Source organism: Drosophila eugracilis, unplaced genomic scaffold, assembly GCF_018153835.1.
Source record: "Drosophila eugracilis isolate 14026-0451.02 unplaced genomic scaffold, ASM1815383v1 contig_2155, whole genome shotgun sequence".
Lineage (NCBI taxonomy): Eukaryota > Metazoa > Arthropoda > Insecta > Diptera > Drosophilidae > Drosophila > Drosophila eugracilis.
In genome coordinates, this window is record NW_024573039.1 from 1,121,947 (window position 1) to 1,147,158 (window position 25,212).

General features: G+C 39.3%; 1 protein-coding gene across 2 annotated transcripts; it reads right to left on the bottom strand.

The window, feature by feature from the left end:
- Window positions 1-24,385, bottom strand: LOC108105026 (serine/threonine-protein phosphatase beta isoform). Of its 2 annotated transcripts, XM_017211422.2 has the most exons (6): window positions 23,836-24,385; window positions 20,993-21,397; window positions 2,607-2,954; window positions 2,208-2,551; window positions 2,009-2,143; window positions 1-1,954 (listed from the first exon to the last, which is right to left on the bottom strand). In XM_017211422.2, the coding sequence occupies exons 1-6, from the start codon at window positions 23,885-23,887 to the stop codon at window positions 1,841-1,843; spliced, it is 1,398 nt and encodes a 465-aa protein (XP_017066911.1). In that variant the 5' UTR covers window positions 23,888-24,385; the 3' UTR covers window positions 1-1,840. The 2 variants fall into 2 exon arrangements, with proteins under 2 accessions (XP_017066911.1, XP_017066912.1); XM_017211423.2 differs by lacking the exon at window positions 20,993-21,397 and having other exon boundaries at window positions 23,836-24,384.
- Between the last annotated feature and the right edge of the window lie 827 nt (window positions 24,386-25,212).

Below are 25,212 nucleotides of genomic sequence, written 5' to 3' on the forward strand. Positions count from 1 at the left end.
TCGATAGTTTTGTGTTAATTTTTAATGCAGATTTTAAGACAGTTTAGTTTTTCGTTTAAAATCATTAATAATACTCTTTTAGATCAACTATGGTTCTTCTTCTTCAATTGTTACAAAATAAACGCTGTACTTTCTTTCTAATTAGCTTTCGCTAGCCGTATATGTATATATTTATATGATCTGTATATATATAAACCATTAGTTTACACACTTTCTTTGTGGATTTTTCTGTTTTTCTGTTTTTCTTTTTATTTTACTTTATTTTTGGGAGGCAAAAAAGGCACTATAATCTAATAAGTTACGACGATGAAAAAATTAGTTTTCTCTCTTCCTCCGCTCCTCCTCTATATACTTATATATATTCTCATATATATATATATATAATTTCTCATACACACTTCTCGCCTTTTCTACATACTCGAATGAGTTCTTAATCGTAAATTAAATATGCACAAAAATTGGTGTTTCAAGTACTCGAAGTAATGCTTTCAAAAATTCGTTAAATTTAAATATTTATTTTTGTTTTTATTATTATTTCTCATATTTGTGTGTGTGTGTGTGTAGGTGTGTGTGTGTGTGTGAGGCAAGTTAAAGTTAGGTAAGAGTTTGTCTCTAGTTAAAGTTTGTATGTTAAATGCCCATCAACACGTTAACAGTAATAATAATTGTTTGCCACTTAAACAGAGTTAATGACAACGAATAAAAAAAAAAAGAAGGTAGATGTTAGGGGTTAATCAATAGTTTTTCGATTTATAAATACAAAGTAAGCAATAAATTAATTAAACAATGACAAAAAGAACATACATACATATATATATATATATTTATATTTATAGATAAATAATAAATAAAATACACACACAGAGTTGAACTGTTTTTAAGCCTTAATACATAGGTTTTTTTTCGTTTCGTTTTTGCATTAATTTTAACATTTTGATTTTCTTAGAGTTTTCCATTTTCTTCTTTGTTAGACAAATTTGTAATGCGCACTTATAGTTGATAGGATAGAAGAGAACCAAAAAAAAAAAAGAAAAAGTCGAACAATTTACTGCGAATTTTGTAAGCTCGGCGCGCAGGGCCAAAAAGGAAAAGTCAAGTGATAGCTAGTTTACGCAATTCGTACCACAGTGGGCCTTACTGTACTTTGCTTTTTCCTTCTTCTGTTTTAGGTTTTTCGGGTTCTTTTCCGTTTCCGTTTTCGTTTTCGTTTCTCTCTTGTAGTTATGAATATATAAGTATATCGTATATAGTTTACATTAATAAGCCTATATATAAATTCATTGCTTAACATCGCTGTACTTTTGTTTAATTTATTTGTTTATCTGCATGTTAGGAGGAGTTCTTTTCTTTTATTTTTTTTGGGGGGGATGGTGCCTGCTATTTAGGGGCGTGCACGGTCGCGGGCGACGTTCCATTCAACAGAGTTAATCTTGAAATGCAGGAATCGACGACTTAGGCCTCTGTGTGGCTGCTGCTGCTGCAACTAGCAGGTACAAGGATAAGTTAATCAAGTTGGACACACACACACAGAGAGAGACAGATATAGGCCACGCCCCATTATAACGCATGCACTATATGTTTACAGTTAATGACGGATACACATAGATCTTTATCTTTATGCACTTCGATCTTGCTCGCTGCCTTTCTATTATTATTTATCATTTATCTTTTATTATTTGCCTTTCTTTTTTGTTTTTTTGTTATTTTTTTTTCTACTATCTTTCACTTTTGCCTAAACGTTTTTGTTTTATATTTATATGTATATATATGTGTGTATCTATGTAAAAGTTTATTTCTGTTGTTTGTTGAACCTTTAAGGAAATGGAAGCGGATGGATATATTATTTCTTCTTGTTGGTCGCCAGCATTGGGGCGCTGCGCTGCGGTGTTGTGGGTCGCGACGAGTTCATTCCGCTGTACAGATACTTGGCCTTCTTCTCGGATGGTTTCAGGATCTAAAACAAAAAATATATATTCAAGATCTTAGGATAATATTTAGAATAGCTCACCTGGAATGAGCACATCAGCGTGTCGTCCACCGTCATCATCCCGCCGGCATTGTCGAATTCCCCGCAGTAGTTGGGCGCCGAGAACAAGGTCACCAGCTGCCGACGCGCAAAGAACTCATAACCATCCTCCACAACCTACAGAAAGTAAAGCTTAAGCTTAAGATCTTCTATAATAAATTAGACAGCTTCTTAGACTCACCTGATGCGCACGGCATATCAAGTCCAGCTCGTGCCTGTTCAAGAACTTGGAGACCACATCCACGCCGAATGTGAAGCTCACACCGCGATCGTTTTCGCCCCAGCCCTGGACATCCTTGTCGGGATCGCTCCACAGAAGATCGCACAGCAGCCCAGTGTCCGGGACATCTGTGGGCCGCATCAGGCGACGAATCTGCTCCATGCCCTGCAGATCAGGACTGAGACCGCCATGACAGCAGAAGATCTTCTCGTCAATGATAGCGGCCACGGGCAGACAGTTGAAGCAATCTGTGAAGGTCTTCCAGAGTTTGACATTGTATCGACGCTTGCACTCATCGTAGAAGCCTGCAAAGGGAATATTGAGCTAACTTTCTTAGTTAATTATGTAAATTAAACTCACCATAAATCCTATTAATACTGGCGCACTCGTGATTTCCACGCAACAAGAAGAAGTTCTCCGGATATTTGATCTTGTAGGCCAGCAGCAGGCAAATGGTCTCCAGGGACTGCTTGCCCCGATCGACATAGTCGCCGAGGAACAAGTAATTGGCAGCCGGTGGGAAGCCGCCGTACTCGAATAGCCGCAACAGGTCTGTGTACTGGCCGTGTATATCGCCGCAGATGATCAGCGGTGCCTCTAGCTCCAGCAGTATGGGCTGTTGCAAGAAGATCTCGCGTGACTTGAGGCACAAGCCACGCACCTCCGCCTCGGTCATCTGGACCTGTTTGCCTGTTCGGCAGCTGCGCACTGCAAGTAAACGGGGTATTAGCGAAGTCTATACTTTATAGTTAGTTAAGATAGATAGTCTTGATATGGCATAGATACCTAGATATATATATATAGTAACTAGAGCTTAGCCTAGGTTTGACGTTTTAGCAACAGACCGGAGGACAGACGAGCACGAGCACGAGCACGAAAACGAGAACTATCGACGCAGACACGAGGAGACGAATCCACAAATGTAGAAGGACGAGGAGGATATTGCGGTAGAACAATGCCACAAGAAATGGTTGCATACTTTGTGGCGCAAGCGAAACTGCGTGCAGGCTAAGATGGATGTATAGTGACGTTCGTAATAATAGTACAGGGGCTTCGAGATTCTCTAAAATTATTTATATACTTAGTCTGTTAAGTAACTAACTAAAACATACACATATTCTGTCAAAAGTATTCCAATTTAATAAATATTTAATATAAGTTATATGAAGAGAAAAGTTAGCATTATGGAAATCGGTTCTTTTTAAGGGAAAACTTTTAGCATGACTTGCCCAAAATACATCCCTTTCCCACTCTAATTACTATTTTTGTGACCCCAGCTATTGGTGGGAGACTAACAATAGCGCAAGTTGAAACTACGTGGCAGGACTTCCTGGTCTTGGGGATAATTGCAGGTTGTCGCAAGCTCGGAGACCATATCGCAAGACCTTGGCCAACAAGTGGGCGTGTAGCCATGTCACCCACTATATTCCCCATTGCTACCCGCTTTCCTGCAATTAATTTTGTGCGAAAAACACTGGAGAGCCAGGGAAAACGATGATAGTGCTATCCTTTATCCTGGGGAATACAAGTAGGTCGTCCTCTGTCAGTGTCAGTGTGTGTTTTTCTCTCTCTTTCTCTCTGTGTGTGTGTGGGTGTGCGCGTGCACAAAAAATTTAATTAAATTTGGATAGAGCAACAAAATGCTGGGCCAGCGCATTTGGCTCGAAAAACAGACAAACCCCAATCCATTCGTCCTTGCCATGGAAGTTTTGAGCCAACTCTGGATTTGGGTCGAGAGCACTGACTGGGCCCAAAAGGAACTAAGGAGGGGCCCCATATATGGCCCAAGGAATGGTTGGGTAGATGTGCAAGTGGCAGTGGCAGTGGCAGAGGGTTTTTGGCCAAACTGGTCGTCTGTACTGCGGATGGCTGAAAGCCGGCTAAAACACAAAGCCAATTCCCAGAACGTCAGCCAGAGTGCACTTTGAACGCAGCTGTGATTCCAGTAATAGTTAATTAAAGTTATCGCCCATCGATAGGAAGAGTTCTTCCCAGGAGATTGGCTTTACTTCATGGCAGGAGTTTCAATTTCAGTTCTTTACTTAATCAAATTATTCTGCTTTATGCAAATTTTAAACAAAAAAGAAGGGTTTTTGTCTTAAGATTTTTTACTTTAAAGTTAACTCTCCGCTAAATTCTTTATGTTTTTACATTTTCAAACTATTTCCTATAGGAATTTTCTCTTTAACACTTATGAGTGCTCTGATTTCTTGGCAAAGTTAATGCCATTGCTGATAGCGGATGTCAATTTATCAACAACAAGTTGACAGTGCCAGGGCTTTAGATTAAAGTTTAGTAACGTAGACTAAAATGGTGTAATAGTTGCATTTTTGATAACATTGTGATGATAATAAACGAAAATGTATGAGTAATTTACAGGCAAGTTGAGGTGGTAAAGTCATGACGACGATTGACCTGCCTTTACAGTAGGAAAATGTTTCTCTTAAGTTAGGTAACTTATCATTCAATAATCAACTTCAAGCTTTGGGTAAATGATATAGCTTCTTTCTTAAACATATATATACATTTCCCTATAGTTTTCCCTAAGAATTCCTGAAATAAAAACCCAAGTTAAACGTTTTTCCAGCGGCATTCCTTAACTTAATCAAAAGGAAAACAGGAGCAAAGTTCTTTGGCCAACTTTTCGCACTCTTTAGCAGCAGCAGCAGCAGCAGCGGGAGCAGCATGTGCTTAGCTTAGCATTGGGCATTAGCATTAGCATATACTATATAGTAGACCTGGACTGTAGGTGGAGCTAAAGAACTGAAGAGCTGAAAGGCAGAGCAGGCGGTGGCAGAGTTAAATACACTAAATTATGCAAGCCATGGGTTCATGCACTCGGAGAAGTGGAATCCGTTTAAGTTATGCGCGTGGCTTCTTTGCCTTGGGTATGTGTCTGTGCCAGGCGAATCCATCCTTCGAAAGCTGTTGCATATTTTCAGGAGTGGCATTATGTAATAGGTAACCCCCCCTCTCCATCCCACCAGTTCGAGGCACAAACTTATCAAAGAATTACTTCCGCATGTGCATACATTTTTGGGGAACAGGGAACAGCTGTCTCTTATGGAAAGAAAATGTTAGCAGAACTATTGTAGGAAAGAAGCTATGTTTTAAGGGAAAGTTTAGTTTGAAGGAAAAGCTACTTAAAAGGAAAACTATTTACTGATTTCCCATATTTACTTCTTCTCTCTCGAGCCAACCTTATCAAGCTCTCTCACGAAATAGACCAAAAAGTTGTCCTACTTAGCCAGTCTTTCTATTTTTTTCCCCAAATTTAATTTAAGTAATTTAACTTGTTTTTCATCATCATCATCTCTTGGGTTTCTGGGAGCCAGCTGTGATCATCAGAACTGTCATTTGGCTGATATCTGCGCGGCTTTAAGCTCAACACTTTGACACACATGTGGCACAAAGCTGGCCTGGCTGGAGAGCGAGTGTGATAGGGAAGCTCTTTATTTTTCATTTTTATGCAAATTTCCGCAATGTTCCACTCCACAGAAAAACGCCTGCCCCCTCCCAATGCCCCGCCTTGCAGGCGGCTGTCAGGCATTTGTCAGCATAAAGAAGACATCACAAAATGTGGGCATGGTTGGGTTGGGTGATGGTGGTGGGTCAGTGGGTGGTCCGATGTAACATTATGCGTAAGCAAAAAAGACGCGCATGTTTGTTTATCATGCATTTTACATGAGAAGGCACAGGCAACCGCAACGCAGACATTGGGGCATGCTACGTGCCCCGCAACCACTCCACATGGGGAACGAACTTCCTGTCTGTCTGCTGTCACATCTAACTGGTTCATCATGATTAACAAGTCTTAGCCGCTTCCTCATCATCCCCGGGAGCAAAGAACAGAAAGGCTCTCTCTCTCTCTACCATCCCTCCTCCCCTTTCAGCCTTTCATTATCGCTCACAACCCACTTCCCACAGCCCGCATCAACCGCATCCTTCGTCGCGGACAAATTAAAAATGTAAGAAAACATATGGGTTCGAGTTGGGATTGGAGGCTGCAACAGTTGATGGCTTACTTAGGAGCAACTCAGATCCCGCAAATCCAGCATAAACCAAGTTTAAGTTTAGTTTTCGATATCTAACACCTCTAACCCCCCTTTGATATTAGTTTAATTTCCCTATCCAATAGCCAGCTCCCACTTCCATTACCATTAACAGCAATCCACAATCCATTCCCTTTTCCATTTCACAAACTTCTCATCACATTACAATCCCATCTGGTGGTGGGATACCTGCTTGTAATCCTCTCATTTCCGAGGGCAGAGGGCAGAGGGCATTCCCATATCCCCTGTTCTGCATTTTCAAAACGGAATCCATCACGAGATTCACAATTTCCCGCAGCATGGGAGGCATTTGATGGAGTCAAAGGAGCGTCTGCGTCAGACATTTTATGACCCGATTAACTCCCAGGCGGCTGAGGCTACTGGATGGGTGAGCCAAAGTGGAGCATCAGCAGCTGCCAGAAGTTAAACACTCAACGCCGCCCTGCGAACCCAAAACTTTAGAAGGAAAGTGAGATAGAGAGAGCAGAGCAGAGCAGAGCAGAGTTAAGCAGGAAGAGCTGAATGAAAATGTTAAGCCATTTAGATAGGAAAACTACCGAGATGAAAGTTTGTGGACATAGGAAGGCGAATAAACAGGCGAGGAGAAAGCCATGGCGAGAGATAAGGCCCTGCAAAAGTTTAGCAAAAGCAAATTAAGTGCAAAGAATTTTCTTTCCTTTTTTTGCAACCAAAAATAATTTCCAGACTCTCTCTCTCTGTCTCTGGTGGCAAGTTGCAGGAACTTAGCCCAGAAAACGGTTGCTGCCCAGTTTGGTTTCTTCAAAACAGCATAAACCCTTATTAATTACTGCATTTTCCCAACTCAAATTTAAATTTTAAAAAATAAATGTTTTTCTAGTTATTGATTTGCTTTGCCAAATGGAATTTGCCTTTCCCCCTCCTCAAACCCAAATTGATTTCACACCACAAATTGAACGGCAATCAAATCCCATTGCCGACCTTCTTCTCGTCCTGTCAACTTCTCTAACCGCAATCGAATCCTTCTTCAAATGGCCATATGTACTGCATACTCCTATGTATATAACTTATTCCGACTGCATTGCATATGTGCAGAGGTTAGATGGGAATTTAATTAACTGTGGTCGGTCGGTTGGGGTCGGTGTAGTCCCTCTTGGCACCTCAGTAAGCTTTCCTTACCCGGTTCCTGATTTCAGGTGTGATTTTTAGGGATTCTTAAGGGTTTTTGGTTCCAAATTTTAATGTTAAATTAAATAAATTAATGACAAATTATGAAAGTATAATGTTTTTGGCTTGTTTTTTGATTTTTTCCCACAAATTTTCTAAAAGTTTGCACTATTTTCCAGGGAATTTGTAAGTTAATGGAGAAAATGACTCATAAGATAGGCCTTTCCTTTTTTCCTAAACTAAAATATTTCATTGTTAACATAAGTTCAATAGTAAAATAAGATTTTCAAGGCAACTTGAATGCATCTGTAGACCTAAAAGAGGTAAAATATCCCCAAACTTTGTGTCATAAAGTTATTGGCTAGCAAACTTAAAACAAAGAATAATCACTAAATTAACCCTATAAATCCCTTCTTTAACAGCTTAACACTCAATAAAAACCAAAAAGCCTTTACCAAATTCAAAGAAAACCCACTTCAAAGTCCTCCCTCACTCAACTTAACACCAATTCCGCTCAGTGTACTTTACCCATGTCCATTGTGGGCGAGGTTCAATGTCGAAATCTGTTCCTCTTTTCGACGCTCCCTTTACTTCGTAATTGGACCGCCCAACGACCTTTGGCTTTAATGCCTGCCAAGCAGAATATTTCCATGCTGCTCTACGGCCCATCAAATGATTGTTGCCTATTAGGCGGCACGCCCACTAGTACACCATCCATACCACCCATACCATCATCCCCCCATCATGGCCTAGGTCGTCCTGCGTCCTTTGCGTGCTCAAGTTGAAATCCGAGCAAATGAAGCAAAGATAACAACGTCGACAACCGCAACAAAACATCGAATAATGAACGCCTTTGGGCGACCCACACAGACGTTGATTAAGGGCGAGTGTTTTGAAATTTTTGAGCTTGACGCGCGTGTGGCGCCTCCAAAAAGTAGCAAGCAGAAAGAAAACAAAAAAAACCAAATTCATTTGCAAATCGGGTAATTGTTTCCGTTTTGCATTGACCCAGTTTGTGGGGTCAGCAGAAGGCGCCTTTGGCAAACCACAAAATAATGTTAAGTTAAAGACTCGATTTACTCGATTCGGAAGGAACCAGGCTAGGATAGTGATCTTTATTTAACCGATTTAAAGGTAAAACAATGCCAGATTCAGAGAGTACGGAAATCTCCTTCGTGATTTTAAGTGATTAAAACAGAAAAAGTTAACCCCCAAATTGGTGAAATAAACTTTCGTAAATACTTCCGTTCAACATTGACCCACTTGATAGGAGGGTTGAAAGTTAAAAAGAGGAAGTACTCGGCTTTTGGGCCAAAACTAAATTGGCCAAAAAAAGTCATGTATGCTAAACAGCTAAGCGATGTATACAAATCTTCCTACAAAAGTTGGACCGTGGCGATTGTGATCCCGCGTCAGCTCACCAGCAGCTCATTGGGTAACCACCTGACCCCAGCTCAAAAACCCTTCCCCTCCCCTCCCCCCCTTTCCAACGCTAAACAACGCCACTAAAACCTGCCCCAAGTCCCCATTTAAGCACATTAGCGCTGATTATAACGGCGTTTACATCACACAGCAGCAACATTTTTGAGGGTTGCTGACGAGAGTCGCCTCAGTCGGTGGCAAAACGGTGGGCCCACTTGGCGTATGCGTAATCCGTTTCAATATATATATATATATAGGAACGAGGTGAAGAAGAAGAAATCTTCTGACATCTCTGGCATTAGTTAAATCACGCAAAATCCTGGATATTGTAAAATGAAATTGAGCAGAAAACTTTTCAGATTGCAATCCAAACAAATTGCAAAATTACGATCGGAAAGATGGCCAGAAGATGGACTCTTAAAGGGGCTGAGTAGGGGGCTAGCAGGAGGGTATGTTAGCCAAATTTAAACAAACAAATTTGTTTAATTTGTGCTGCACAAATTAGCTTAAGTGCAGGAAAAACACAAGAAAGTGTTGAAAGTTTTAGTGGGCAGAAATCTCTCTTCCAATAACCTCGCTGGATTCGACTTCATGGCTAGGTTTACCCATAATTAAAGGCAATTTCTGAAGATTAACTATCAGAGTAAGTAATAGAATAGTAAAACCAAGAAAAAAGGTTAGAAAAGCAAGGTAAAACCACTTAATTCCGGCCAGTCCATCCATCAACCTGACCATTATCCTGGATTTTAAAAATTCAATTAATAAAAAGTGAGTTTCGGATTAGATTTTCCTGATTAATTCAAAATCACGCAATTGCCTCAATCGATTACAATTTCATTTAAACATATTTATAGATCAGCGCTTGGCACTTGGAATTTTCATTCGCAATCGCAACGTAATCATTCCCAATCATAAACATAAATTATTAACCGAATACCATTTCCCGGAAATCGCTCGCATATTTCGTAATTGCTGGCAATCTTAGACGGGGAGGGGAATCTCAGACCAGGCGATGCTTTTTTACTTTCTGTTCTTTTCAGCTAGAGCTCTCTCTCCCCTTTGACCTCTGCTTTCTTGTTGTTTTTCTTCTTTGATTTCCAACTCATTTCGTAGAACAAATCGAATCAAATCGAATTTGTGCAGCTCTTTTCGGGGGGTATTCACTGTGGCCATTGGAGCGATCTATTGTACCTCGTTGCCTCGTTGCCTTGGCGAATAAGAAATGCACATGGAAAATGTGTATGTGTATGTGTAGTACAGTCGCGTGTATGCTTTCTACTTCAGTGCGTACCACGTTGCGTATGCGCGCTATTTATAAAAATCAATTTCTGCCTTGGCAGAGGCAAAAAAAAAAAAAACAGCCAAGAAGCAACCAAGAAACATTGCCAGCAGAAGCGACAATGGCAAACAACAAACAAAGCTAACAAATAAATAAATAACACTGCTCAGAGGCGGCGCTGCAGGAAGTTGCCTTGGCTAACTTTCCTTTGTTAGTATCCACTAGATACTAGATACTACGCCATCAATGCCCCCATCTGCAAGCTCTCTTCTGGCCATGTGGCTAGCAATTTGGCGGAAAAGCAAATATCTACTTAATCCTAATGATTTTATGTTTACTTCGCGGCCTTCTAGGCGAGCTAAAAGCGAAGGAAAGACATTCGAAACTCAACTAAGCAGATCTTCTATTCTTTCTAATTTGATTTCTGTTTTTTCGTTTATAAAGTATTGTTATTAACAGGTTTAGTTCTTTGTTATCTTTAATTAACTATAACTTAAAGGCAATTTGATGTATTTTTCAATCAATTTGAAGGCTAACTTAAGTAGTTACTTCTCCTTTAACATTAACCAAACTAGTTCAGTGTCCCATCTTGCTACCAACTGCCTCCTCCTCTGTTAGCCTAATTCATAATTTTATCAGAAATACACACGCAGCGATTTGGAATGATTAGCATAAACATGGCTGCTACCCCTCGAAGCATCAGTTTTCCCTCCATTTCCTTTCTTATCTGGCTCGTTTTCCCTTTTTCTTGCCCTCCCTCTCTCTTCCTCTTTATAAAAAAAAAAATACAAACAATGACAATCTGAAAAATAAGTCAGGAAAAAAAAACAAGTTCCCAGCGCGTGCAACAAAACCAAGGCAGAGGCAGAGGCAAGGGAGCAGGCACAGGCAGCAGCAGAGGCAGAGGCAGAAAGAATCTTATAAAATAAACATTTATTTTTAGCATATTGCTGTTTCTGCCGCTGCTTTAGTTTAATTTTTTCGACTGCTGGCCCGGCCTGGCCTGGCAAATTGGAAAATGGAAAATGGAAAACTCAAAAAAGCAAGAGGCAGGCGCAAGACGTAGGGAAGAGGCCAGCATGGCGTTCGGCCAGCCAGCCAGCCAAGCCAGCCATGCCATATACACACAAAAGTAGGAGGAGGCAAAGGCACATGCCCTGCTGCCCCTCCTTTCCACTTTCGCATGTTTCGCCGCCCTCCACTTCACTGCCCTGCCCTGCTCTTTGGGATCGATTTTGTAAGAAGCTCCCTGCTTACCCCACACGGAACAGCAAACAACAACAACCAAACCCACCGAACTTCCACCAACTGCACTCATTTGGCTTGGCTCTCTGACTGCCCGTCGTCGTCGTCGTCGTCGTGGTAGTCGTTGTCGTCGTCGTCATCGCCTTTGGCTATTTATCGAGCGACATAACTGCAAAACTATAACAAGCCCACGGATGCCGGCCAAAACGAGAGCAAAGCCTTCACTGATCGACGACAGGTATTACCTTTGAGATCAAGGATAAGAAGTTATCATAACTCTTAGGTAAAGAAGGAAGTTTAAACCTGATTAAGATCTAACTAAAGTTCTAGCCGAATTAGATCACAAATACTACACATCCCTCCTATATAGTTTCTATATCTTCTACACTTTATTACACTTTCATTTTCCATCTTCTTTTTGCAACCCAAATCAGCCTAAACTTAAACATTTTCTGCCCTGTTTGTAGAAGTAAACACTGTCTAAATATAGAAAAATTAGTCCAAATACCGCATACTTTTCCACCCGAAAATCTTGTGAACGAAAAACGAATTAGTTTTCTTCTTCTGGGAAAATGAGGAAAATGGTTCAATGAATTCAATGCGATTCGAGGAGGGCAGCATTCGGAGTCGGGGATGTGGCATTTACGTCGACGTATTGTTTTCTATATCTGCGAGTGCAAATTCCATTTTATTTACTTGGAGCTTTTGCTTAATTAGCGCCTCGTTATGATTGTGTCGTGGACGCTGAACGAACGAAGGACAGACAGACGGAAGCTTTCCCCCTGAAAAGAGCCACCCACTAGCCAGAAAGAGAGAGAGAGAGAGAGAAAGAGAACAAACCCCCCGGGCACCACCCCGTTACTTTGCGGCTGATTCATTTGTCTTTTGGTTTGGCATTTTTCCACGATGTCTTTGTCATGATGCCCTTGGAGACGGCACTAGACTTTAAGTCACATGTAAAAGATGGATCTACTGACCCTATGTACAGCTTAATACAGACTAATGACTAGCCTAAAGGAAGTAACTAAACTAAGTCAGCTGCTCAGGTAAGTTATTGCAAGTTAAAAATCATCATTTTTGGTCTAAAAAAAACAGGGAAAAAAACATTTTTGCTATAAGCAAGTTAAGATTCTATAAGAAATCTTTAAGTAATCATCATCTATAGGGTATCCACCATTCGATGCCTTGCAAAGACCACCTTTCTTTTGTGTTTTTCTTTACTCGCTGTAAGCGTTTTTCCAACTTATCTTATCGCCGCCAATAATTGGAAGAAACACATGCGTATATCTCGGTCGACCTTAAAAATAGCCATTCCATTTCGACAACAACAACAACAACAAGAACAGCAAGTCAACGAGGAAGAACAAAGAGACAGCGCTGAGCATACATGGCGTATGAGTAATGAACGTTTCTACATATTCCCGCTGGCCATGGCTCAAAATTTCTCGTTCCCTTGATACGATTTTCCATTCAATTCAATTCGATTTGATACGTACAACGAGGGTCGTCGTTTCCAAGATCTCTCTTTATGGAATGTCAAATAAATAAAGTTTCTTAATTTGCAGTTTTTTAAAGATTTTTAAAGCTAAGTTTGTGCTGAAAATAGTCATTAAATCAAACTAAAAATCTATTAAAAAGTTTATCTACTCACAAAAAGACTTTAATGATAACTTTAAGCTTTTGTTTTTTTGGTTAATTAAAATGCAATTAAATATATATTTTATTTTCCCTGAAGTTTTCTTCATGTAAACACAATCATTACATAACCATATTAGCACCTCCTTTTCTCGCAGCTTATCTTTAACGAATCCGTCCATTAAATTGTGTTTATACAATCGGAATAGCAACAATCCCTTCTGCCGCCACAATTGTTTAAACATTTGCCCTGTCTAATTGCTAATTAACAAACATAAGAAGAAAGGAAAACACATTCGAGAGAGAAAAACAAGATTCACCCTAGAAAACAGAACGCCCATTACGGACGCAGTTTGGACAAAAAAAACATTCTATATATTTTCATTTCATTTACATTTTTTGCCTTGAATTTTGCTATTTTTTGTTGACGTTTTGATGGAAGGGGAAAAAGTTTTTACCTTTAAATAGATTTTAAAATGATTTAAGTTACTAGAAGATTTATCTGACAAGCCTGAGTAACTGCTAGCCTCTAGTTTAATCAGGAAATCTATTGGGAAAAATTTACTAAAGTCTCTAAATATTAGCTTTACGATCTTTTTATAGTTCTTAGAGTACAGAAAAAACTTCATCTTACTAACAGCTTTATCTTATTTTCTCTTAGTTTTCAAAAAAAAAAAACTTCCCTCAGCTTTAATCTTTTAATAACTTTAACTTTCAACTTTGTTTAAGGTTTTCCTTCATTTTTTTTAGCTTTGACATGGACTTGTTGTTGTTGTTTTTTGTTCTTCTTTGTTTTTCATTGAATTTTCACTTTTTCTCGCTGTTTAATTTTTCAACATCATTCGGGACAGTTGAGGTGTGCAATGGTGGGTGTTGGCTCTTGCCTGTTGGGTGTTTGGTGGGTGGCGACATTGAAGCTGTCCATCGCAGGTGTTCCGCCCACTTTTTCACAAATTAATTGAATTTTTATGAGTTATATTCGCTTAGTTGACTCGTTAAATGTTGCATTTTAAGGACGTTCGAAATTGAATTAAAAATGGAGAACCTTTAAAAGTTGATTTTTTGTGGAAAATTAAGAAAATTTAATAAAAAACAAGAAAAATCCACGAGTTTAACCACATTAAGCTATGAGGCGAGCTTTTGGTCAGTTGGGATATTCGAGACATCTGCTTTTTGGCTCTCATTTGTTTGTCATTTGTCATTTGGCCCTCTTTTTTTTTAAGGGTGTCATTTAGGGTGTGTGCCTGGCTAAAGGTCAAGGGACATGGCAAAAATTTATTTCACCTCATTTTATAAAACTTTTTTTTTGGGGAGGCAAGTCGTGAAATACCTTAAATTCTCGAGGCACACGTGTAGTGGCAAGGAGATGATGATGATGATGATGGGGTGGCAATAAGTCGAATGGCCAAAAAGTTGAGCAATTGAGGTAAACTGGTGCAAGGACAGCAGTTGAGGAGAGGAAACGTTGATTGAAACTGAAATTGGGTCTCAAACTTAATGAAAAGCTGGCAAAAATGTAAGAAACAAACCTGAAGAAGGTGCCAAAATTGGAAGAAGGCTGGTATGTTTGATATGAAAAAGAAGGCAAGTTAACAAGAAGAGATCTTAATTAAGGTTTTCTAAGCATGTTTATGGCATTTTCCAGGAATTTAGTTCAGTAGTAAACTTAACAAGCTCTTTGAACTGGAAAACCAAATAAAATTTCTTCTACGAAACAGAGAATGGAATCATGAAAAGTGGTAAATATTGTTAGTAGTCGCCTTAAAATAAACAAAATACTTAAAAAAAATCCTTTCCTTATCAAATTTATGCATATTTTTCTTGTCAATTAGAAGCAAGTTTGTATCTTTTGACCTGCTGTTTTCCCCTTCTTTTTATGCACTCTTCTCTAAGCCGCTTAAAGACAATTTTCCAGAAGTAAAGCCGAGAAGGAGGAGGTTTTATACCCTGTTCTTGCTTTCCCTGGGGACCGTCCACAAGTCATGTTTTGTAGAGCAGCAGCAGCAGCAGCAGCAGATTGCGACATTTTGTGCCAACTGCTCGCCACTGACCCCTCAACTTTCACCCTTGGCAAACTCTTTCTTTGGTGGAAACTTTGTTGATTTATATTTTCATAGCTCTCTGGCTCATGAAAATTTCAACAAGAAGGGTAGGGACAAGAGGGGTGTCGTCGTGTAATGCCAATAGGCATTAAAATTGCATGCACACAAAAGTATGCAATGGTCATTGCGCCAAAGGAGAGGCTGAAAAAGGGGCCACCAAGAAATGTGTCAGCAATTATGGCAACTGCGACAGCAAGTGTAAGCCGAGCTCTTCGCTAAGAGATGAAATATAAAACCTTAGATGGGCTAACACAAATTTTTAATAAATAAAGTCTACAGTTAAGTTTTATAATGATTTTTTTTTGGTTTCTGGTGAAATATTTCTAATAAAAAAAGGAGCACGAAGGAAGTCTTACAGGAAATATATGGGTAATATCTTACCCTAAGACACCCTTAAATAATGTATTCCTTAACCAAGCACAAGGTTTCTATACTAATAATCAATCCCATAGCTCCAAACATTCAAATCCAAGCTTGAGAGCGGAAAATTCTTCCAACAATTTTCAACATTTTCGCGCTATTCTTATACTTATTCTAAGTGTACTCCTCACACATTCCATTCACACTCTAAGCAATAAATCCGTGAGCCAAAATTATGCCATTGTCCGCCTATTCCAAGCTCAAGGACCTGCCAAACCCCCTTCAACCCCTTGAAGTATGCAACAGCCATTTACAACTTCGGCGGCGGCGGGCCCAACAAGATGACCGAACTATAAAAAACAACTTACAATGCTAAACAAGAGAATGGCGCCGCAAAATGGAAACAAGAATGAAAAAAAAAAACTAAGCCAAAAGGTCAAATGTATTATTAAGCTGTCATTATATATGTGTGTGTGTGTGTGTTAGTGTGTATTTCTTGGGTGTGTTTCTCTGAAAGTAAACGAGAAATTGAAATTTTCTTTCTACTTTTTTTTTTTTTTTTTGTGTTTTTGGGTCAAATGGTCAGGTTGCTTTGCTGGCAATCCCTTTCACCTGCCTGCTGCGGTGGTGACCTTCAAAATTTTGGCCGAGTATCCTGTTAAGCCCTCAAGTATCCTTTTAGCCAAGACCCCCCCCCACACACACACACACATGTATGTACGTGTCATTAGATACAAACATTCATTTTTTTTTCCTGCTGTTTGCTGTTTTACGCCACTGGCAATTCGTTCTCCCTTATTTTCCTTTCTTTTTTTGCACCCATTCTGGCATTTTTTGCTTTTCGCCGCTCGTTTTTATTTGCCAAGTGCACGCAATGTGACAAAACGTGGGCGGCAGGTGGGCGGCTGTTGGCTGTTGGCTGTTGGGTTTTTCAGGTGGGTGGCTTTGGACCCTGGTGAGAATTATAGTGTCATATTATATAACCTGACATCTACATGTGTGTCTGTGTGTGTGTATAAAAATAGAATTGCTTGTAAAAAGGGAGGAGAGAAAGCGCACCAACACCATAATTAAAACACTTGCAGTTGTTGTATTAACTGCAGCCAGTAGCTAACGGCCGCTTACAGCTGGCAGTTAAACACTGAGAGAAAAAGTGGGGTTGGAAAGTAGGTTTTGACTATGAATTACTCATAATACTTATTAGTAGTCAGAAAGGGTACTCAGTTTCCTAAACTAGCATGCCTTTCATTGACAACTTACTTGCTTTATATTTTTTTTTTTAATCTTCTAAACAGAGTTTTAAGTATTTGTTTAGTAAAAAGAATATTTTGCTTACTTCAAAAATAAAATAAACAATATTAATATCTTATTTAACTGCCCTAAAAATATCTAATGTCTGTGATAAAGGAATAAGGCATTATTTCTCCCAATTCAACTTCCAAAAATGTAAAAAATTGACTTGAAAATGTTTTTTTAACTTGAAAACATATAAACTTGCCCTTAGCCGTATCATAAAAACTCATAAAAATACACTTTAAAAATATTTTTAAAAATATTTTCATAAATATTAAAGTACTCATACATCAAAAACTTATTATCTTGGAAAACTATAAGAAAACCCCAAACCCAAAGAGGGTGAAAATGTGGATTTGGGCTTTGGTTTTACTGTGCTTAAGCATGCATGAAGAGCGCAGCGATTGTTCTGTTGTCGTTTTTCTTTAGTTTTTTCTTTTTTAATTAATGAACTAACTTTTGATGTCTACCCCTGCCCCTCTACCTCTAGCACACCCCTCTTCACCCCCCTGATTTTCCAAGTCTATCTCGCTGCGCTCTCTGGTTTATATGCGATTATGGATGCAGGCCAACTTTTTTTGGTTGTTGCTTCGTTTGTTTGTTTGTTTGTGAATTTCTGTTTCGTTGGTTTTTCCGCGGTGTTTATAACACTCGACTGGACTTGCGGTTAACATAATTAAACAGGCTAACACAAGAGGGGGCTGGGAAAGCTGAAAAGTTCTGGCAATTATCAAGAATTTCAAATCATATAAACAAAAAACCGGTTCAGTTTCCTAAGTTTCTGCTTGGTAAATATCACTTTCCAATCATGATTACGCGTTAGTTTTCTTTTATATTGTTTAAGCTACTTTCGGAAAGCAGTCATTGGATGATTTCCCCCACTTCTCCATTTAGCAATTTGATTTTCCTGCTTAAACTGCTAACTAAATCCTTAAGTAGGGGTACTTATTGATCTACCCTCTCGTTGGTATTTGTGTCAAAAAGAAAAGCTTGTGCCAGTTTGCAATTGAAGCGGCTCTCATTACCCACATCCATCCCTTAAATCACAATCCACCTTCTATATCTTCTCAGGGGCCACCAAATCAAATGTGCCAAAAGCCGATGGCGAAAGCTAATCAAAAACCACTTAAATCAAAACGAAGGCATTAGCGAAAACCTCCCCACCGATCGGCCAAGAAGCAGAAAATGTATACCAAAAGACCCTAACAGGCACGCAATGCCAATGTTAGCCAGGTCTTCTTCGTATTCTCTTTTTGACGGATTTGAATTCACTTTACTATTATTATTGCTATTTCTATTATTATTATTATTATTAGTATGCCTTGCTGATTGACTCAAGTGAAGGTTATGACATTCAAATTATATTTTCAATAACCGCCGCTTGCTAATCAAACAAACTAGAATAGATTTAGACTATCAAAGGAAGAGGGGAAAAGCTATAAAGACTTCATAAATACCCCTTAAAAGCAGAAAGTTTAAAAGTTGCTAAGAAAATGTATGGGTAACAGCTGTTACAGAGCGCTTAACAGCAAGCTGTAAAGGGGAAAAGACCTGCTTAGAAATAACAGAAAGTTAAACTTAGTACATGAAATTCAAAAATCTGTATAAAGTTTATGTTAAAATCCATAAAAAAATTCCTTAAATTTGTTTTATATTTTTGGAAAACTTTTCAAATAAAACTTTCCTTACGTTTTGCCTACAAATTTTTCCTTTTCAAGTTTATATATTATAAAAATCTTTACAAAAATAATTTCAACACCCAAACTTTACATTTTTGGACTTCAATTTTAAAGACTTTCTCTTGCCAAAAACACATTTAATTATAAAAATAATGAAAATTATTAAACTAATCTTAAATAAACGTTAACTAACACACATCGTAGGGCACATTTACAGGGCATTTTATCAGACAACATCAAGAGCGTTGACAACCCTGGCATGCCAGATAGACTTTTGGCGACATCGACGACACACGAGAAAGCCATAGATATATTAGATAGGAAAACAAGCTAGCAAGAAGGGGGGTTAGTGGGTGGCTTTATCTACCAACTCAATTATACAAATATTATACAAACATTAGAAATGCATCAAAATAACGAAGGATATTTGTCAAGGCACGGAACGGAACCCTTGGAGAGGCCAACAACATACGACGACGTCGCCTGTCACTGGGACAAGGATGACTCGGCACTGACTTTTCCATTTAGAAAAAAACAAAGAAAGGAAAGGAAAATGGAGAAAAACCGAGCCTTGGCACACTCTCCAAAGGCGCCAGCACGTGCGAAATGGGGGGTAAAAAATGGGACAACAGGCCAATCAATAACCACTGTGTGCAGCATGTTTATAAGAGGGGAGGGTGGGAGTGGAGATGGTAGATGAGAGGGGGGATAACAATCATTTACTAGGGTTAAGGTTTCCCCTTCGGGTCTGGCTTGGGGTTAAGGCTCCTGGCATGATAATTGCGATATTTGGAAGGTAACTTGTTGCATTTGAAAAACAACTTTCTGCAGAGGCCCTCCCCCTACTGGGGGTTCAAGTTCAAAGAACTGAAAATGTTTGGAAAATTAAAGAGTTTTTCTAATTAAATGCAGAACCTTAAATTGCCTTTTTGTTCTCTAAATATATAAACCTAAAACCTACTAATATTTATACAAATAATAATAAATACAAAAAAACAAAAACAGCGAAAAACTCACGTTACTGAAATAAACAACAGAAATTTGCAGGTTTTCCCGTTGAAATGGTTATGTAACCCCCTGGGGCACGTTTTGGCTTGATTTCCTGATTTTGTATATTAACTATTTGCACACTCAGCGCGCCAATCAATTTGAATATATACATATATATATATAGTTTATGATTATTGTTTATCACCCAGAAAGCGCTTCTATTTGTTATGTCGTGTCGCGTGTCACATTCAACGAGATTCTTTTTTGGACAACCACTTTGCCCCCCTCCCACTTCTGCCTCTTATACATCAACATCCCCTCACCTAATACCACTACTATTACCATCACAACCCCCCCAAAAACTATACATTCCAACCCTTCCTGTACATTCCTCTACCATTACTTATATAATTTGTTTCGCATTACATTTTGACGATTGTGGATTTTGCGTCGTGTGAAAACAATTAGATGAAGGCAATTTGGCTTTTACTTGCGGGCGGAAGGGGGAGGTGATATCTCGATTGATTGCATAACACAAACACACACACGTATATATATATATATATATTTGTAAAGTACCTAATCGGGGCAGGCGTTGGTCAAGCGTTGGCACTGGCATTGCGATTGCAGTTCCGGGAAAGTAAACAGTAACCGCATACCAAATCATAAATATTTTGAATTTCTTCTTTCCCATTTAATTGTTATTTTTTCTTTTTAAATTTATATTTATGAACGTAGCTTTGTTTTTACTAAATGAGGAGGGGGGGTGGTTAAATATTTATTCTAACCTATCGATGCCTAACAAAAGGGATATCTCGGAAACACCAATCAAACATTTATCAGAATAAACAAGTTGCATTTCTTTCGAAAGTCTCGCATCCATCAATCATTTCTCTCCTCTTCTTAGTTTACTTTTCTTTCGAAAATTTATATATATTTTTTAAAGCATAACTAGTGTAGGTTTTCCCCAACGATTCAATGCAACTTCCTGGGAATGAGTAACCCAAAATGTCTTATCAATAAGCCTTATTTGGTGAATGCTAAGTTTGGGTGAGCTGAGTTGGTGGTGTGTGGCCTTGCAGTAGCAGATAGAAAGTGGATTCTTTTTCCTGTTTGCAGAGTGTAAGTGTGTGTATGTGTATGTATGTGTCCAAGGATAGTGCTGATTGAGTGGATATACGAGTATATATGTATCGCTTATTGGTTCGGAATTGCATCCCTTTGTGCCCTCCAAGCTTTTAGCCGGGTGTGACAAGCGAGTGAGCTGGCTGGCCATAAAAAGTGATATATGCGAGTGGGTTGGCTGATTTGCTGATTTGGGAAACAAGCGCCAAAAAAGTAGAGGTCCTTTCATTTTTTTTTTTTTTTGGAGGAACGTGTAAGGAGGGCCGGGAGGAGAGACGACAGCACGCTACTTAGAGTATGAGTCATGGATTTTGCTGTGGGGCAACCATCGCTTTATGGTTTACTTTGCACTGGATTATGGACATGATGATGATCATCAAACATCAACAGTGATCAAGATTTTTAGATGTGGTAATACCAAACTCGGCGACGAAAAAGTCGCGCAATTTCAATCTGGATTTCTTGGGCTCCTCGCGCGGATGATGGACGGTGATCTGGTCGCCGTCGGCCGATATCATTGTCTCGCTGGGCGGTGATATCGAGTATTGCTGCAGCAAACGTCGCTGCTGTTCGGTGAGCTCGTCGAGTGGATCGTGACTGGATCCTGGTCCGCCACCAGCCCCAGATCCGTATCCGGATCCAAAGGAGGCCGCTACCGCCGAATAACTGCTGCTGGATGTGGGCGATGAGGCGGAAACGGCGGCAGCAGCAGCCGCAGCTGAAGCGGTGGCCACGGCAGCAGCCGCTCCGCCAGCGGCGGCCAATTGTTGAGCGATTAGCAGCTTCTGGGCGTGCTCTTCGGCCTCTTTTTGTTTTTTGAAGTCTTTCGATGGATACATATATACGGTATATATATATATATATATATAGATTCATAAAGAAAATAAAACTGGCGGGCGAGGAAAGGTGGTGGTGGGGTTTTTTTGGTTGTCGGAAAAACAGAAAAAAAAAACGAAGAACACACACAATGGGCCAGAGGAGAGCGAAAGTTGGATCCTTCTCGGAAAAGCGAGGAACACGACAGCCCGGCAAAGTGCCCTAAAAATTCAATTTCAATTTGCAATTTGACAAATGAAATTTATCTGCCGCCGCTGCTGGTTTTTGCTGTCTATTTTTTTTTTCTTGCTGCCGGTGACAGAGGCTGATGACGCTTCATAGATCAAAATTAATGGCATTTTTTGGGTGAATGGGGGTGGGGGGGAAAGGAGGGCGTTGGCGATAAACGGGACTGAGTGCCATGACCTAGCCCACTCGATGACCTTGACAAATGGTGGGGTCTACCTCGGCCATCTAGCCCAATCTGTCTCTTTTCCTATTGCCCATCTACTTTGCAATCTGAGAGTGGCTTACAGTGGTCACACGATATGGTTTTAAATGGTCAAATTAAAACATTTTACCTGATAAATTGTAAAGAACTTTTAGGAAGATGTTTTGATTTATCCAAACTTTTAGAGATTTCAGTAGGATCCCATTTTCTTGTCTACTACTCAGTGACCACTGTAGTTGGGTCGTGTCATCTCAGGGTAAGAGTAAAAAAAAAGTGAAACCAAAAGACAGAATCGGAGGGGCAGAAGAGAAACTCATTGCGGAAATGGACAAAAACCGAAAATCGCAATGTTCAAATGCAATTTCCCCAAAGCGTTGGTCAGAGGCAAAGCCAAAGTGGCTGAGCACCGTTTCCCACTCCCCCTGTCTCATCTTCGACATTGGCTGACACTTGCAAAACGAGACAAGCGCTAAGCGGCTTAAGCAACCCTCGCAGATGTTGGTCTGCCACCGGGAAAGCGGTTGGAAAGGGTAAACGGGAAAAAGCCAAGAAAAACGAACCCCAAACCGTAGGGAGGTTGCAAAAATGCCAACTATTTAGCGCTTTTACGCTTTGCAAGAAGGTTGCATGATGACGACGATGCACAACCCCTTCCGTGCTTTCTAAGCCCTGTACGGTAGATATCGGTTATAGCGATCCCGGACTACAAATGGAAATTCCTTTAGTTAAGGGTTACAAATTTTAATATTTAAAGCTCAGACTTAAATTCCTTAATAAAGTTTCCTCATTATTAATGTTTAATCAGTGTTTTGCTTTATTTATTAATTTTTCTATATTTATTGGACAATTTTTTAATATAGCTTTATGAAAATCCCTAAAATATCACTCTAAGCAAATAAAGTATTTAAATGACAAACAAAAATAAACATAGACTTGACATAACGATCAACTATAACTATTATTTTGACTGAGAAATCACTATTTTCATTTTATAGGACATATAGATTAAACTATAATATTTGAAACTGAAGTCACAATATTGTTTTTGAGGGATCAACGTAATGGGAGTATAATTTTCTAGTTTATCTGCTTCTTGGGATCAATGTGAATGCTCATACATTTCCAAACGAAAAGCTTGGAAAAAGGAAACTTTAAGTTAACAGAGAGAAATTGAAATTAAGAAAAATAACTTATATTTGTGTTTCCGTTGAATTATGTGATATGTACTTCGTTCTCTCTGAAGAATATCAAATCAAAATGGAATATTTATAGTCTTACTGTAAAATCTCAACCGATATCTACTGTGCCCCTTAGCGATCGACGCGTGACACGGCACTTGGTCCCTCCCTAACGGTCAGTGGGGTTATTTGCCGCTAAGCTCCTTATCGAGAACTCATGTGATTTCATTTCATTCCTTCGCCGGCAATTTCTTGTTTGAATCACGCCCGTGTTTATCAGCTCGATGACGTCATCGCCATCAGATATAGGCGAACGACAAAAAAAAAGGAGAAGAAACTAATAAACCAAATATCATTGAGAGACAATACAGACGGCTGAAAGAGATGGCAGGAGTAACAGCGCGATCACTGTTAGCGTTATGTAAACGCTAATGAGCGTAGCAATAGATGTTGCTGTTGTTCTTGTTGTTGTTGCCGTTTTCCGAGAGGAGCAATGAAAATCAATTAAAACTAATTGATTCAAGAGTCAAATTCAAACGGTCACAGCAGCGGCAGCGGCGGCGGAGGAGACAAGGGGATTTTTTTTGTATTTTGAAAAGAGAGAAAATGAAAACTACTACCATTTAAGCGAACAATGTGCAATAATTAGAAAATGCAATCGCACACACAACAAACACACTCACTGATAAACTGGGTTATAAATTAAAATGTTGGATATGGGACGGACAGGGCCGGCGGCGGGGATGTAGTAGGAGATTGTCGGGGGGAATTGGAATTGGAAAATAAAAAAAAATTGATAATGTCACATTTACTTACTCTCCAGCAGCCGCTGAATCAAACTGTCCACATTCAGATCGAAGTCGCCCATTTTTTAGCAGCTAAATTGTTCTTGTCTTGGCCGCGTTTTGTTGTTGTGGCCAGCTGTTCCAGAATTCCGATTGGAATTTTTGGCGCAACAACTACACACGCACGCACACGCACACAGAGCGACGCCCGTTGGCTTGTAAACTTATTGTAAACAACAATTTTCGTTGCCGTGTACTTAATTTGTTGTATTCTTTTTTTTCTACTTATTTGCCGCAAAAGGCAATTTCACTTTTCTTCTTTTTTTTTTTGGTGGGCCGCTAGTTCACTGATGTTGCACGAGGGGCAAAAACAGAAAAAAATACGCACGGCCGCTCGACTTTCGGACGATCTTCGATCAAAATTTCGATCGCAAATCGGTCAAGGAATATATATATAATATGTATGAGGGGTGAGAAATCGGCTTAACTGAGAATTTATAAAACACCGTAATTTTTTCTCCGCCAATAACAAAACTCGTCAGACTCGCCAGCTAGTGTGTGACCGTTTGCCAGAAAGCAGAAAAACTTTTGTTTTGTAAAATTAAAAAAATCTATCGATATTTTAAACAGTGCTCAACAGCGCGTCATTTAAACGTCAAAGTTTATTGACTTCGCAGCCCTCATCATTTGAAATTTTTCACTTTTGAAAATTTCGACTGGACTTGTTCGCCAGCTTCTTCTCTTAAATAATTGTTTCCCTTTTCTCAACAAAACCCAGTCAACTCAAGTTAAGTAACTACTTCCAATGCCTTACTGTTGCTCAATTTCTTATTTCAACAGTTACTTAAGATGGCTAACGACGAACTGATCTTCCAGTTTATTGCGACGAATAAGTTTCAATTCGTGATGACTATAGTTTTTCTGTTTTATAGCTCGATGATAATCGATGTAAATGCCATTATAGCGGAGAAGGTAACCACCTTTCTCAATTTGGAAGCGGGCGAAGGAAATACGTGGAACAATCTCACCGCAGTAGTTGCTTACGGATTCTCCGTGATCCTACTCTCTATGTCAATTTTCTATATAAGGCGCTTCCGCATTTATGACGCAAACCGTTTACTCTGAGGTTTAATTTAATTATTAACAATGTTAAATAAAAAAACGAATAAACTAGCATACCTGACCTAACTTCCAACCAAGATTTTCTTTTATTTCTGTCTAATTTTGATTCGCGACGATTCAAGCAAGAGTAAAAAGTAAGAATATAAGTAAGTATGAACATGTGGTCATATTGTTTTTTCAACAAACTTGAAAAATGCATTATTTGTTTTTTAAACAACTTAATTTTCCAAAATTGGCGGGTGAATTTTGCTACTCCCATAAGTACTTGGTCACTTTCGAGCACTAA

Excerpts from the sequence above, each read along its gene's own strand:
- LOC108105026 (XM_017211422.2), bottom strand. The coding sequence starts at position 23,887 with ATGGGCGACTTCGATCTGAATGTGGACAGTTTGATTCAGCGGCTGCTG. Across the intron at positions 2,955-20,992 it reads CTTTTTCGTCGCCGAGTTTG|TGCGCAGCTGCCGAACAGGC; the intron begins GTATTACCACAT and ends GTTTACTTGCAG. Across the intron at positions 2,552-2,606 it reads CAGTATTAATAGGATTTATG|GCTTCTACGATGAGTGCAAG; the intron begins GTGAGTTTAATT and ends TTCCCTTTGCAG.